Source organism: Mya arenaria, chromosome 5 (genome assembly GCF_026914265.1).
Source record: "Mya arenaria isolate MELC-2E11 chromosome 5, ASM2691426v1".
Lineage (NCBI taxonomy): Eukaryota > Metazoa > Mollusca > Bivalvia > Myida > Myidae > Mya > Mya arenaria.
This window is the reverse complement of record NC_069126.1, coordinates 41,846,903-41,862,548: the sequence shown is the minus strand read 5'-3', so window position 1 is coordinate 41,862,548 and position 15,646 is coordinate 41,846,903. Positions and strand designations below refer to the sequence as shown.

Below are 15,646 nucleotides of genomic sequence, written 5' to 3'. Positions count from 1 at the left end.
GAGAAAATCGTGTAAGCTGACTTTTAGTGTCAAGGCTCTTAATGTAGACTATTTTGGGGTTATATTTCATTCTTGTGATTTAGTGTACGGTTTAAATGTTTGTTTTTCTTATTATCTAATATTGTTTTAGCAGATGATACATAAAAAAACATCCATTACGTTCATAATTAAATTAATTATGAACACATAAACAGTGTTATTTTAGGTAAAAATATTTATTTTTTTATAAAATTCACCAAAATACACGATTTACAGCCGTAAGTATCAGATCTGGCGCGTTTCCAAGACGACAATGTACGACCCATCGTTAAGTGATGATGGAAACAGACGGACAAATAGTGCTGACTCCTCCACGATACACCCAGACTTAACACAAAAAAATACACATTCGTCTAATTAATTAGGTTTTAATCTATGCACTCATATATGTAAAAAAATGATATGAGTGTTGTACAAAACCTAGACTGGACACTTATCTAGGTACATTTTCAGTCTATACAATTATTTGTTTAATAATGATATGGTCATTGTACAGCAAAATAGGGGCAATAAAAAAAATAAGAAAACCTTGAGTTTATTTTTTTTAATTTTATTAAGCAAGTAAGTACGTGAGCAAGCAATCAAGTTAGTAAGTAAGTAATAACGTAAACAGTTACTAACGTGACATTGGCATTATGATCAGAAATCCCTAAATAAATTTCCTATATATTCTATATTCAATAGACCAATTTGCACGCGAAATAACACTAATTTCCAGTGCTTTACGACCTCAAACACCATATCTAGGGGAAAAGTTCCACATTTGTACTAAAAATTAAACAACGTTAGAAAGTTATATAAAGTGGCCACATCCGTCGTAGGAGTACAACCAATGCGGTGTAAATGAAAAAAGTAGGTCAATTAGATCAATCATGTTCAGCCATTTTTTTTGAAATCACAAACCATTTAGACTCAAAACCTATAAACATGGAAAGTAGCCAATGATCTGAGGTGGTAAAACCTTGCTTTGATTCACTGTCATGTGTTAATATAACGAAAACAGGAATGGTACAATGAGTTGTCACATTCTATTTGTTGTAATATGCCCTTAAGCATTGAATGTAATACATGTTATAACGATGATTCTAACATATTGACACTACAACACACGTCACCGTAAAATTAATCCTTAGCAAAGATTGTGCACTGCGACATGCAGGTTTATGCAGGTTTATGCAGGTTTATGTACAATAGCACGAAGAATATCAGCGAGCCTACAAGAACGTTAAAATGTCTACAACGATTTGTAACTACAACTTTAACACACAAGTGGCAACGCGTACGTGTACACGTACATATTAACATACATCGAAGCAGAAAATAGTCTCTTACAAAACAAAATTTATTAATAAAAAGCTCAATTTGTATGTTTTCTGACTACCGTCCTGTTACGTTTCGTACATGCTGTAAATGAACGTAGGGTGCCGTTCCTATTTTTATTTAAACTTGATGAAAAATTACGCTTGAACGTTACTTACTACATCGGATGAATGTATTTCAGCCCAAATATATAACGTTTTAACAGATTGATCATGGTTATTGTTTCCCGCAGGAGAAGATGCGGACTAACTTGCATTTTCTTTTTACGTTATTTAACGTCCAGTGTCGGCGCATTTTGCTCCTCTTGATATAAACTGAGGTTTTATTCTATCATAATTTATATCTGGTTTACTTGTTGTTCAAAAACAAACAGCCGATGAAAACACAAGAGCGAAAAAAATAATTGTTTGCCAAAAAAACATCGAGGACCAAACTTCATGGGTCAATATGACAGTTAAACAAACTGCAAATTTATTCAAAAGATAAAGCATGATGGAGAATACTTATTTTAAAACAAGCAATTGGTATCCCAATAATATGGCTATGCTAGGTTTCGTAAAACAACCATGAGTATCATACATGTATAAAAACGAAGCTGCGATAATATAAAAAAATCATATGGAACAACAGCAAACTAAAAATATCAAATAATAAAGCATTGTTATAGAGAGTAGTATGACACGGGTGTAAAATCTATATAAAATTTAAAACAAAACGTACACACATTAAACATAACCACAGGGAAAACGATATAGAAACAATGCAATAAGGCAGTATATTTCGGTTAGATTGTTTTGTCCTTATTCTAGATCTACGCAGATGTATTGTGGTAAACATGATCTTCTTCAGCAGATTTCTGTGTTGAGGAAAACGCAATGTCAGCATATTCCGTCGGCGTGTTATTTTTTCTTGGCGGAACTCTGGCGGTAGCTTCCTGTAGGAACTTGATGTCCAACTCGGCGTACGTTAGGCCACCGCCAGCATGTGGTTGCTGAAAAATATAATATATATTTAATTGTAACAGTTACCAAATGATATGATCAGTTAGCATTAGTATAACCGATGAAGGATTTCATCGAAGAAAGGATACTTGTATGTTTAACTTGCATGGCATCTGGTAAAATATCATGATACGTTAAAACCCTTGGATACATAAAGATATAGGATACATTTAGTCTTTATAAAAGATTGTGCACCTGCTCTAATGTTTGCAATTATATTGTTGACTATAAGGGTGAATGTAACCTTCACGTCGAACGTCGGTGGTGAAGGTACTTTGTACTTTTGATTTTGCATTGCATCGCAGTAATCTCTTAGAAAAATTCTCAAAGTGAAGTGAGATACCTGCGTTCCAGTCCTCTGTGTAGCCGCCTGTCTCTGCATGACTGCGTACTGGACTCCTCCCGTTTCTATGTGTAGCACGCCATTGTCCAACGAGGTGTCTGTTTTTTCAGGAATCATAAATTTCTATCATTTAAAGATGTCAATAATTGGGAGGGAAATCGTTTGTCATACTAGAATATAGTGATACAAAACCAATCGTATGGAACTACATGTAGATAAAATACCAAATCTCTGTCTTTGCAAATTGTATGCGGTTTTTGATAACTATTCTGTGAACAATGGCCAATCAATCAGTTTGTTTTTTTAACTTGAAACCTTTATTTCGCCAGCATGCAATTGTAATCGAACGCTTTTATCATAAATATCAAAGTATATATTAATTGTCTTTATTTTAATGTTTTGGGGGTACAAATCAAAACTGAACTCATGCATATTGTATCAAATGAATTACCAGTAGTTGCATCTTTAAAGAATGCTATTTTTTTATTTTTTAATATTTACATGTATATGGTTACTGTAAGTTGTCTAATGGATACATATTTGTATTATTATTATCATTATTATTTGGATATGTATGTAATTCATGTCGATATGTTATGTCATAAACCGTTGTTTAGATTCAAATATTTAAATGTAATTTATTTCGATATGTTGTGTCATAAACCCTCCTTTAGCAAAAAATCAAAATTAAGCAGCATACGTATCCGCAAGACTGCAGAACGCGGTTTCAAAGGGGCATCGAAAGGATTCATGCATTTATGTATAAAATACTAAACAATAGAAACTTACCCCTATGATTTTCAACACTGAAAAATAACAACAACTATTTCATTTGTTTTACTGGAATAAGAACTTAGACGAGTATGTCGTATTTAATAATCTCGAATATCGTTTACACTGCTTTATCGTAAAAAAGAATGAAGAACATGATTTATCAACAATGATTATTTCAATAAATCCAAAGGTGTCACATCTAACAAAAATCTTGAATTCTAAATCACTAATTCGAAATTACAATTGATACATACATTTCTATTGTGTTGATTTCGTTGACCTTTCGCCGTTTAAGATATACACATCCTTAAAAAGATATTTATTCATATGAAAAGTATAATCAACATAAGTTTTAATAGAATACTTTTGTTTGAAGTGCCTTTGAACAACAAAGAAAGTTATAACATTTGAAACGATAGATAAAATGAAGACACACTTAATTCGTTTTCGAACGAAACATTCATATTTCCATGTTGGCCCTGTGTTTTCTGTAAGTTAGTCTTTAAAGGGGCGCAATATATGTTGAAGGCAAATTATTGTTTTATATTTAATGCATTATTATGTTTAACTCATTTGAATTTAAGGAAGAAAAAGCATATGATTTTTGTACAAAATAACCAATGTTAGCGATATTTTGGCGCGTTGTAACTGAGAAATACTTGGCCACGTATCTATTAATTAAACAAATCAATTATAACGGCTTATATATTTTATCTGTACAGGCACTATATGGCTTTATTTTTTATGATTAAAATCAAGTGAATTAAGCATAATCATGCAATAAAGTAAAAGGCAGAAACCTATATTTTGCCCTTTTCAAGACTTTAATCATACCTTACACTAGTTATGTTCAACTAAGCAAAAGAGAAAATAAGAAAATAACAAAAGAACTGTTTCTGTTATTTTTTCCTGACTATACGGATACCATTAGTCAATGCATTGGAAAAAATAATTACACAACACCACCCTTTCAAAACTGCACGTTGTGACTGTTTGCAGAAAACTGAACTACATTAAGTGTTTAAATTGATTAAAGCATCCAGGGAACGAAATCCTTACTTCCGATTATAAACAAGATGCAGAGTCCACATAAAACGCCTGTTCCGATAAGTATATTGTTGAGAGGAAATCGGGATGTTGAAGAAAATGTCTGATTGTCCTTTTCATGGGGTTGACTAACTGAAAACGATTGTTTTAGTAAGATTGAAATATTTGAAAGGGACCCGTTTAATGTGGGTTAGATTTTGAATTCAATTTGTTTAAATTTTATGAATCACGTACTGTTATAACAGGCAGAAACTCATTTGAACTTTTTGTGTAAATTAAAGCCTAGAACCATTCCATTTTCTATTGCGCCACTTATTTTGATGATATGTTATTACTATAACAATCATTTTGTTCATATTTCACATGAAATTAAAAACAATCGATGCCTGCCCCTATAAAACGTAAATGAGTCCCTTACATTTATCTAAAATCTGAACTGTTAATTACAAACCATCACTCATTGAACTTGAAACTGTCAACGAAATATTCAGAGTAAACAGTGATTTCCATGCTCTGCATGTGTACGTCTTTTTACCATCTCCCGTATAATTCAGTGTTAATAGGCATTCCTCTGTTTTGTTGCAAGTCTTTATAATAGAGTTATGTTTATCTTCCCACTTAAGCGTCCATAACCCTTCAGCATTGCAATCATTCACAGTACATTTAACGACCAATGTTTTATTCGGAGGTAAATCGACAGGTGATGTCTTGTTCAGATTTAAAGTCGGATCACCTGAATGTAAGCGTAGACAGTAACAATATTTTTAAGACATCTACTGTTAATTACTGTTGTAAATGAGTAAAATACTCTGTATAAGAATATCGTAATATAAAAATACATTCTGGATGACGGATCCGTTTAAAGAATAATATACAGCCTTAATACACAAAGAAGTGCATACATATTTAAGTAGGTAACAAAGTAAAAGGAACGCACAGTAAAGAGAATGGATTAGTTTTTATACTTTTACAGATTTGTTTATCTAATGCCTGTTACTAGTTGATAAAACAGCTTGAATGGAAGATATGACATCATAATATAAAAGTATATTCCGGAAGACGGGTGCCTTTTAAAGAAAAAGTAGATGACCAGTCGCGGCTTTACTGCGAGTTGTACGAAAATCGAGAAAATGTTGTTATAAACATGTATTGTGTTTAAGGACATTGAAAGATCCAACGGCGGATCGCAACACAGAATAAGACAAACTCATAAATATAATTTTTACCATTTTTAGTTCAGAAAATACAAATTGCTTAAAATAATATTTATATTCCAACAATTGAAACATAAAATAAAGATAAATTAAATTTGTTATGTCTATTATCAATGTCCCGCTTCAACTTTTACTAGTACGCGTGATTATACAATCGATACGCTCCGAGTTAAACTTACATTTCATACTGATGTTTTTGCATTCTGACACATTTTCAAGACCAAACTTCCTTTTTAACGTACAGCACATTTGTTGTCCATTCCATGTTGTGTTCGTCTTTGTCATCGTTGCTGTGCTGGTAAACGTATGAGAAGATCCATCGAATAAATCAATTTGTTGAACATTTGCTTGCAAAACTTTGTCAACTCGTATTTCTATTGCCGGCGCTGGTAAAGCATTTCGCACTTCACAAATTGATGAAGATCTTTCTCCATGAAGTTGTTCAGGAACTGTTAGAACAGGCAGGCTACCTTTTTCTATAATTAAAACACAATAATGTTTACAGCATTATTTTTTTATAAACAATTTATACTTTTTCCAGCACACAAAAATGAATCAGGTGTCGCTAACTTGCTTACCTACGTTACATAGAACGCCGTGTACTTCGTAAGGTGTTTCAAGGGCTGCATTTGAAACCTGACATGTCACATTCAGTCTCGACAGTCCAGCCATTTTTTGTTGAACGTTACTGAATAGGTAAAACCCTTTGTTCTGTTCGCTTTCAGCAAGAACAAATGAATCATTGCCAATTAAAAGTGATACTTGTACAGGCTCTGTTCCATTTTCAGTTTTGCAATACAAGTCGGAGCCAACATAAACATAAATACATTCTGTTGTATTAAAGTCAGAAAACTTTGGACCGAGAACTGGGTAACTCGGTCGCTCTGAAAAAAAACGCAAATACAAAATAACGTTGAATACCGTTTAACCTTTGATTACATGAAATACCATATAACGTGTCAAAATACAACGTTTATCACTTTACAAACAAGTTTCTTCTTTTGCTAATATGACTCCTCCATTTTCTTAGCTGAGTTAGTACGTATCAATACAAAACAAATATTAAAAATCCAGAATACCCGGTGAAGTAAAAGCATGGTACCTGAAATATGAAGCTGCACAGAACCCGTGTTGCCACTCGAATTGCAATATAAAGAATACGTTCCTTCATCATTTTGTGTGAAATTTAATATGGTCAATATGTACAAATACTCAGAAAATAGTTTCTCTTCGTAAGAACCCTTTTGTAGCTGGAACTCATGCATGTCTTTCTTCCATGTTCGTTTAGTAAACGTTTGACCCCTTATGGATTGGTCAGAAGGAAAATATCCAACTTTGACTTCCGTGCCTCGAGCAACCGGACTTAGAATCATGAGGGCTCCACAATGTCCATCAATAGCTATAAATTATATCTGAGTAATAAAAAACGTCATAACAAAATCATATTCTATTTTTAGTTGTTTAAACACCATATTAACAAAGCAACTTAGTAAAATGGGAAGTAACAGTTGTCATTTATATTTGGAATTATTCCTCAGGTCAGGGGTCAATTGATGTGAACCGCTAAAAAGCCGAAATATGTGTTAGATAAATACCTGAAACAAACACAATACGAAGAAAATTACATGGACTAACCCAGTGACAAAACCCATCATTGTGTATGGATACTTTCATGAACCCAAATAACAAAAAACAATAAACAAAAGACAAAATCAATTCAAGTTGACATAGCCGCCTTGAAACAGTCAACGATACATACCTTTCATATTTAGAGTTATCAGGGGTGTTCCGATCGTTGCGTTTGTTAAACACACGGCGTAGATTTCAGTTCTGTTGTATTCAATAGAAGCGTTCCATTTTAAAAAGAATGAACCATCCTCCGAATATGTTTTATCTGTCCCATTTATTGTTTGGAATATTGTTGTACCATTCATGATGTATCTCCATTCTACGTCACATCCCCAAGGAAAATATGGTGTCGCCTTCAGTATAACCTCCCTGTTCACAAAAGCTGGTCCTACCACTGATAATGTTCCATAAGGGTTCCTGGCTACACATACGTTGCCCAAAAGAGCTGAAATGCATGATGCAAACTTATCTCACCCTCATTAACGACATATTACAAGTTAGACTTTATCTAAGTATTAATGTTGACAATCCGATGGCTAACAAACGCGGGGAAAAACAGGTTAAAGCTGCACTCTCACAGATTGAACGTTTTGACAATTATTTTTTTCTTGTCTTGGAACTAGCCAATTTATGTGGAAATGCATGTACACCAGTCAAATAATACTGCTGACAATAAATTACATCGCAGATGTTTATATTTAAGTTTAAAACTTGGTGTTTTGTGCATTTTGCTGTAACCGCTAATAACGCTTTTTAGCCATAAAACTTCAATTTTCGAACGGATATATGTAAATCTGAGATCTGATCTTTTGTCAGCAGGTTTCTATCACTGGTTTGCAGATATTTACGCAAAAATTTGATCATTCAAAGACAAAACATATAAAGTTGTAAAAACGGTAAACCTGTGAGAGTGCAGCTTTAAAGCAAAGAAATGTTTGAAATTTTAAGAACAATTCGTGAAACATAACCGGAGAAACAAATATTCATTACATTGCTTTTTATATTTCTTTTAGCATTAAAAGTAACACATATACACATAAAAAAGAATTATAACAAAAATTCCTAGTAGCAGTTGTTGTAGAAGTATAAGTAGCAGAAGAAGTTGAAGTTGTTTAATATGAAACAGAGCATTTTTCTTACCCAACATACCAGACTCGAGTACGGCAAGTTGAGCGCATATAAGCATCCATTGTCGTGGCATATCTCCGCAAAACAATTCATTCATGAATGCGATTGTTAGTGTTCGGTCGTTTTTATTGCCAATTGTGTCGCACTCGTTACTCTTTATTTTCAGAAAATAGAGCAGACCTTCCCAGGGAAGATATGTGTTGGTCATTCGTTCTCCCCGCCATTGTTTACCTTAAGTAACGGAAACGCTTAAGTTTTTCTTTGGATTTGAAAGTGAATTGAATTGTTCGTTATGAATATGAAAGTTTTCATCCGCGGACATGCGCTACATTCTTTATTCTAGTAATTCATCTCGAAAAGGAAATAAAATAGGCCTAACGCTGTTCTAAAATGTTGCATCGTTAAGTGGCTCAAACCACAATCAAGTGCCCTCACTAAGGATTGAAAGATGTTCGTGTGCATATGTGGAAAACAAAGAAAGTTCAAAGTATATCAGTACTTCACACTCACTCTTTTCATACAAGTCAGTATTATGGTTTCCGATGTAGAATTAAGCCTATGGTTTTATAGTCATTGGGAATATTGTATAATCGTTATTAAAGTGACACACTTATTCAAAATCAATACATACACATGCATAACAAACATAAATGTTGAGTGATACACCCTCAACTTTTTACTTAATAAGCATTTATGAAAAATATAGTAACAATATTATAACCGCAAAAACGCAAAAATATAAAATGATTGGTGAATGCTAAAAGATAACTGCGATCTACTATGGTCTTTTAAGGTAGCAATACCGTGTTTTCTGCACATTTCTTTTAAATAAAACTCGTTATCCTTCATAAGCATCATTGTTTCCGACAATTGTTTATCCTTTTTGGTAAATTTAAACAATTGTATAATATATATATATATATATATATATATATATATATATATATATATATATATATATATATATATATATATATTTATATATATATATATATATATATATATATATATATATATATAGAATATAGCGCATGTCCGCGGATAAAAATCTTTTTATAATAGTTAGATGACATGAAGTGAATTCTTAATTATTAAGAATGGGCGGAGTGAGCGTAGTGAACGAGTCCTTCTTAAGTATTAAGAATTCAGTTCAAGTCATCTAACTGACTTAAAATACATGTGTAAGGGCATTGTTTGCCGATAATTAATATACGTAAAAAGAATTAACGAAAATATTTCAAGGCCTAAAAAGCTTGCTTGTAACATACTCTGTCAGTACTCTTGTTAACGATATCAAAATGATATGGGAACGCAGGCATCCAAAATTCCTAAATCGTACATTCGATACTTTGAATATGTTTACGGTTAGTTGATACACTCTGTCTGTTCATGTATAGCCACGTTCAAACAAAAAACTTGTGATTGGTATAATTAATAGTTTTTACGCTAGGTCAATAGTCAATCGCTAAGTCAATCGTTCGAGTGATGGATGAAACGACACTAGTGTCATGTCCCGTTATTCGTTGTAATAAAGTACGAAGGTAAATTCTTAAACCTGCACTCTCACAGATTAACCGTTTTGACGACTTTTTTATTTTTGTCTTGGAATGAGCCATTTTTGGTTAAATATCTGCAAACCAGTGATAAAAGACTGCTGAAAAAAAATCAGACCGCTGATTTTCATATTTAAATAAAAAGTTGAAGATGTATTCCGTTAGTAACGCTTTAAGCCATAAAACATTAATTTTCAAACGGAAAAATGAAAATCTGCGGTCTGAATTTTTGTCAGCAGTCTTATACATGATGTTGCATTGACGTGAATCTTTAACAATGCATCAGCCCATTTTGAACAAATCTCCCCATTTATTCATTTTTGAATCGATCATGTAACGCTCCATTGAGTAGTTCCATTAATTTGCTTAAAACACCTTTCATTGGCACTGCATAACCAGTACGTACAGAACGCAAATGACTAACGTCGTATTTCAAATTTGGCAATTCGGTTTCCGATTAACATGATCAAATCTATGTCAAATAAAGTGTATGTAATCTTATTGACTTACAACCATGGTATTTTTGTAAATGGGGCTCTGCTGTTTTGATACGAAAATAATGTAATTTTTGACGTTATATTCAAAACATATCAAATATCAAATATGCTTTTGTTGCTGTCAGTTGTAAGTGATTAGTTGATATTATTTCACCTAGGTAAGAGTTAATATTTTCAAAAATTTAAAAGAAATTGTATGTTTTGAAATACTAATATTGAAACGCGATGTCGAATGACTCTTTTGCCGAGAAATAATGATACATGCAATACGAAACCAACTGGTGAACAAAATGTAGTTGATGAACTCCTTCGCAAACACATAATTTCCTCGATCAGAACATGATAAAATTTCAATTGAGAATTGAGCTGAAACCGAAAGCAACACTCTGAAAATGAATCTAAAGGTGAAAGTGCACAAACAAGTGTTTACCGTACTAGACAATCGGTCTGTTAAGTGTTTCGATGTGTTAGTCATGTAAGAATTATTAAGCATACATGAACATTCAACTCAAAGGCCTCCCGCAATACAACGTGGGCGGAGAATTATCAATAATTTGTTTTTCTTAAATTTGGAGGAATACTATTTTGCAAGGGTGAGACGTACACCCTAATGAACATGTTTTGGCTGAAATAATGAGTTAAGCAAGTTTAAAAAAGAACCTCTTTATGAATCAGTCAATTGTAACAACGGCCCCCCAGGTCCGGGGAATAGCGGGGACTTTGACTTTCGGTCCAGCCAACCCCGGCTAAAATCCCCGGCCTGCGGGGACAAACATATAAAAATCCTCGCCAAATGCCCCCGCACCCCAGGGACCCTAGGTAAGGTCCATTCCCCGCTATATTTAAAGCGAGGAACCACCGCATTCACCCGGCACTGCGGGGCCACCTGAAAGGTAAAAACACGGCCCATTTCCCCGCCTATCCCCGGTATGACGCCGGACCTGGGAGCCGTGGTTACAATTGACTGGTGCATTATGAAATACTTGTTGAATTCCGTTTGCATTGTTCTTCCTCAAGTCCAAAGCTTATTAAATCACGGCCACATCTTATTAAATCGTGGCTACAACTGAGTAACTTGTGGTCTCAACTTATCTTATAAAAATAATCGAGGCCACGATTTAATCTATCCATTCAAATGGCCGTTTCATTTGTGCCGCTTTATGGTAATTACAAGGAGACTGGACTTACCGAAATATGATAAATTACCGAAATACAAAGATAATTACCGAATGACGCAAGAAAATTACCGAAATACGTTAACTATCTTATTCATATCTTAATAGTACGCTTTGTAACCAAAAATGTCACAAAAATATTTAGAAATATTGAATTTATTGACACAAAAATTTTGCTAATTTAGCCAGAAAGAGTTATTTCCCTTCGCCAACCGAAAAACGATCCAACGGTTATGGTTGTTGTTGTGGTGACATCTTGTGTCCGGTCGCTCAATCCATTCGCCAAGTTTATTCGAAATAAAGCACATTCATTTTTAGTGCATAAATATATTCGTATAATAGATGAATCATCGACAAAGCCGAGTTCTTTTATAGCATGATTATAATTGGTAATACGTTAAGATTTGAGGTTTCAAATATAAAATATAACTAATTCTTAAAATAAATAGTTCAGCTTGTTTGTGCTTAATGTATGCTTCTATGGATATGAGTATTCAACTCATTTGGATACTTCAGTCTTTGCTCAATATTCCAGTGTCGACTAGAGGGTTAAATGTCAGTATCATTGAAATTAATTAATGCACCAGTCAATTGTAACCTCTCCTCTAAAACAACAAGAGGGCCAAATGGCCCTGAATCGCTCACCTGTCATATAATGCACATTCTTCCATTATATACAAATATTGGAAACCTAAGCCTATGAACACTGGGCGTGGCCAATTTTGACCCCAGGGCTAAAGTTTGAACAATCTTAATAGTGGTCCGATAAACGATGCTTCATACCAAATATCTAAGGCCTTCGCCTTTTGGTTTCGGAGAAGAAGATTTTTTAAGTTTTCATCATATACATATATAAGGAAACCCATGACCGCCCGGGTGGGGCCATTTTTTGACCCCAGGGCCAAAGATTGAACAATATTGGTACAAGTCAACTAGATGATATATCATGCCAAATATCAAAGCTCTTGTCACTACTTGATTTTACGTGTGTATCTATATATGTATATTGTTATTAATTGTTGTATGTGGCCCATATTGAAAATTGGTATGTGTACTAAATATGTTATCCAGTTTAAATTAAGACGTTACTTGTCTTTGTGAGTTCGGAGAAGATTTTTTAAGTTTTCACTATAACACATATAGAGAAAACCCATCAGCCCCGGGGTGTGGCTAATTTTGACCCCAGGGCCATAATTTGAACAAACTTTGTAGAGGTCCACTAGACGATAAATCATGCCAAATATCTAAGCTCTAAGCAACGTAAGTTCAGAGGATATGATTTTTGAAGTTTTCACTATAAACATATAGAGAAAACCCATGACCCCCCAAGGGGGCGGGGCCAATTTTGACCCCAAGGCCATAATTTGAACAATCTTTGTAGAGGTCCACTAGACGATGAATCATGCCAAATATCTAAGCTCTAGTCCAAGTAAGTTCAGAGGAGAAGATTTTTTAAAGTTTTCACTATAAACATATAGAGAAAACCCATGACCACCCAGGGGCGGGGCCAATTTTGACCCCAGGGCCATAATTTGAACAATCTTTGTAGAGGTCCACTAGACGATGAATCATGCCAATATCTAAGCTCTAAGCAACGTAAGTTCAGAGGAGATTTTTGATTTTTTTTACTATAAAGATATAGAGAAAACCCATGACCCCCCAAGAGGGCGGGGCCAATTTTGACCCCAAGGCCATAATTTGAACAATCTTTGTAAAGGTCCACTAGACGATGAATCATGCCAAATATCTAAGCTCTTGTCCAAGTAAGTTCAGAGGAGAAGATTTTTTAAGTTTTCACTATAAACATATAGAGAAAACCCATGACCCCCCGGGGCGGGGCCAATTTTGACCCCAGGGCCATAATTTGAACAAACTTTGTAGAGGTCCACTAGACGATGAACATGCCAAATATCTAAGCTCTAGGCCAAGTAAGTTCAGAGGAGAAGATTTTTTAAGTTTTCACTATAAACATATAGAGAAAACCCATGACCCCCGGGGCGGGGCCAATTTTGACCCCAAGACCATAATTTGAACAAACTTTGTAGAGGTCCACTAGACGATGAATCATGCCATATATCTAAGCTCTAGGCCAAGTAAGTTCAGAGGAGAAGAATTTTTAAAGTTTTCACTATAAACATATAGAGAAAACCCATGACCCCCCGGGTCGGGGCCAATTTTGACCCCAGGGCCATAATTGGAACAAACTTTGTAGAGGTCCACTAGACGATGAATCATGCCAAATATCTAAGCTCTAGGCCAAGTAAGTTCAGAGGAGAAGATTTTTTAAGTTTTCACTATAAACATATAGAGAAAACCCATGACCCCCCGGGGCGGAGCCAATTTTGACCCCAGGGCCATAATTTGAACAATCTTGGTAGAGGACCATTTGGTGATCCTACCTACCATATATCAACGGCCTAAGCCTTGTGGTTTGGGAGAAGAAGATTTTTATAGTTTTTCCTTTTGTTTGCCATGGCAACCAGAGTTCTGCATGGAATTTAATTCTTTGAACAACTTTGATAGAAGACCACCCAAGGAACATCCCTATGAAGTTTTATTAATATTGGCCCAGCGGTTAAGGAGGAGATGTCTTTTAAGTAAATTGTTGACGCACGATGCACGCCGCACGACGCACGCCGCACGACGCACGCCGGACAAAAGGCGATCACAAAAGCTCACCATGTCACAAAGTAACAGGTGAGCTAATAAAACCGTAACCAACATCCATGACTAAACATGGAAACTGTAACGTCAGTCAAACTGAGACTAGACAGGAAAAACTTGTGTTTACTTTTTTGAAAAAGCGCTTGTCTCCCCCATTGGGAGGTCGTAGATGAGGAATAATCAATGATGAACATAAAATTCATACTTTTTGACTGCAGACAAACCAACATACGAGGTCATCTTCTTGTCATAAGCAACCTGACGTACGGACAAATGACCAACGAATCATTTTTCACCTGGAGGTCATTGTGACCTTGACATAATGCCCACACAATCAATAAGGGTCATCTACTTATCATGACCAACTATCACATCAAATACGAAGTTCCTGGGCCCAAGCGTTCTTAGTTATTGAGCGAAAACCGTTTGTTTTTCTCGCCTCAAGATAACCGCACCTTGACTTTTAACCTTCTGATCCCTAAACCAAAAAGGCTCATCAACTGGTCATGACCAACTGACATACCAAGTTTGAAGTTCCTGGATGCAAGCGTCCTTGAGTTATTGTGGGGGAAACCTTTTTTCACATCAAGGTCACCGCGACCTTGACCTTTGACCTACTGATCTCAAAATCGATAGGGGTCATCAACCTGTCATGACCAACTGGCATATCAATGTTCCTGTGTGTCCAAGCGTTCTATAGTGTTTCAGCGGAAACGAAGTGTGACGAAAGGATGGTCATTTAAATCAGCGTTGACACTAAAATTGCGCCTGTGCATGTGCAAAAAGTAGGCGTGGTTATTTCCGCATGCGCAGTTGTAGCATTTTACTTAATCCTGAAGAGTCGTCTTCAGAAATAGGTATCGATTCTTCACAAATAAGAAACGAAACATTTTAAAAATCTAGCGCCCCTGATAAGCTGAGAATGAAGGGCAAACACTAAATAGCCTTACTACCGTCGTGGAGTGTAAAATAAACGAATTTAACCAAGCACACTTCATTCTCTAATCTATAATTGTGTAATAAAACACTTAATTAATTTCAATGAAAAAAATGCGAAAGAAAACTTGATATTTATATTAACTCGATACTATGGTTAGCTACTGGCATGGCTCTTGTGGTCATTTTCAATCTAGAGTATCTATATATGGGTAATAGGTAACAAAACATATAGTTCACGTTTTGTCTTTGGGTTAGCTGAAAACGTTGTGCGTTCAACATCTTGAGGACAGAGTGTTGTAAGCAGATAAGTTGCATAAACTATT

At 34.8% G+C, this 15,646-nt stretch overlaps 1 protein-coding gene across 5 annotated transcripts; it reads right to left on the bottom strand.

Annotated features, from left to right (window-relative positions):
• Positions 1-1,818: 1,818 nt before the first annotated feature.
• LOC128236102 (uncharacterized) lies at positions 1,819-10,840 on the bottom strand. Of its 5 annotated transcripts, none has more exons than XM_052950956.1 (12): positions 10,825-10,840; positions 8,508-8,726; positions 7,498-7,812; positions 6,841-7,137; positions 6,317-6,622; positions 5,918-6,214; positions 4,976-5,257; positions 4,537-4,656; positions 3,732-3,783; positions 3,493-3,509; positions 2,704-2,801; positions 1,819-2,350 (listed from the first exon to the last, which is right to left on the bottom strand). In XM_052950956.1, exons 2-12 carry the CDS (start codon positions 8,701-8,703, stop codon positions 2,171-2,173), a joined length of 2,160 nt encoding a protein of 719 aa, XP_052806916.1. In that variant the 5' UTR covers positions 8,704-8,726; positions 10,825-10,840; the 3' UTR covers positions 1,819-2,170. The 5 variants fall into 5 exon arrangements, with proteins under 5 accessions (XP_052806916.1, XP_052806918.1, XP_052806919.1 ...); XM_052950958.1 differs by having other exon boundaries at positions 8,517-8,726; XM_052950959.1 differs by lacking the exon at positions 4,976-5,257.
• Between the last annotated feature and the right edge of the window lie 4,806 nt (positions 10,841-15,646).

Coding starts and splice junctions, on each gene's coding strand:
- LOC128236102 (XM_052950956.1), bottom strand. CDS start 8,703: ATGACCAACACATATCTTCCCTGGGAAGGTCTGCTCTATTTTCTGAAA. Junction 7,813..8,507: donor ACTCGAGTCTGGTATGTTGG/GTAAGAAAAATG, acceptor CATGCATTTCAG/CTCTTTTGGGCAACGTATGT. Junction 5,258..5,917: donor CAAAAACATCAGTATGAAAT/GTAAGTTTAACT, acceptor GCTTACATTCAG/GTGATCCGACTTTAAATCTG.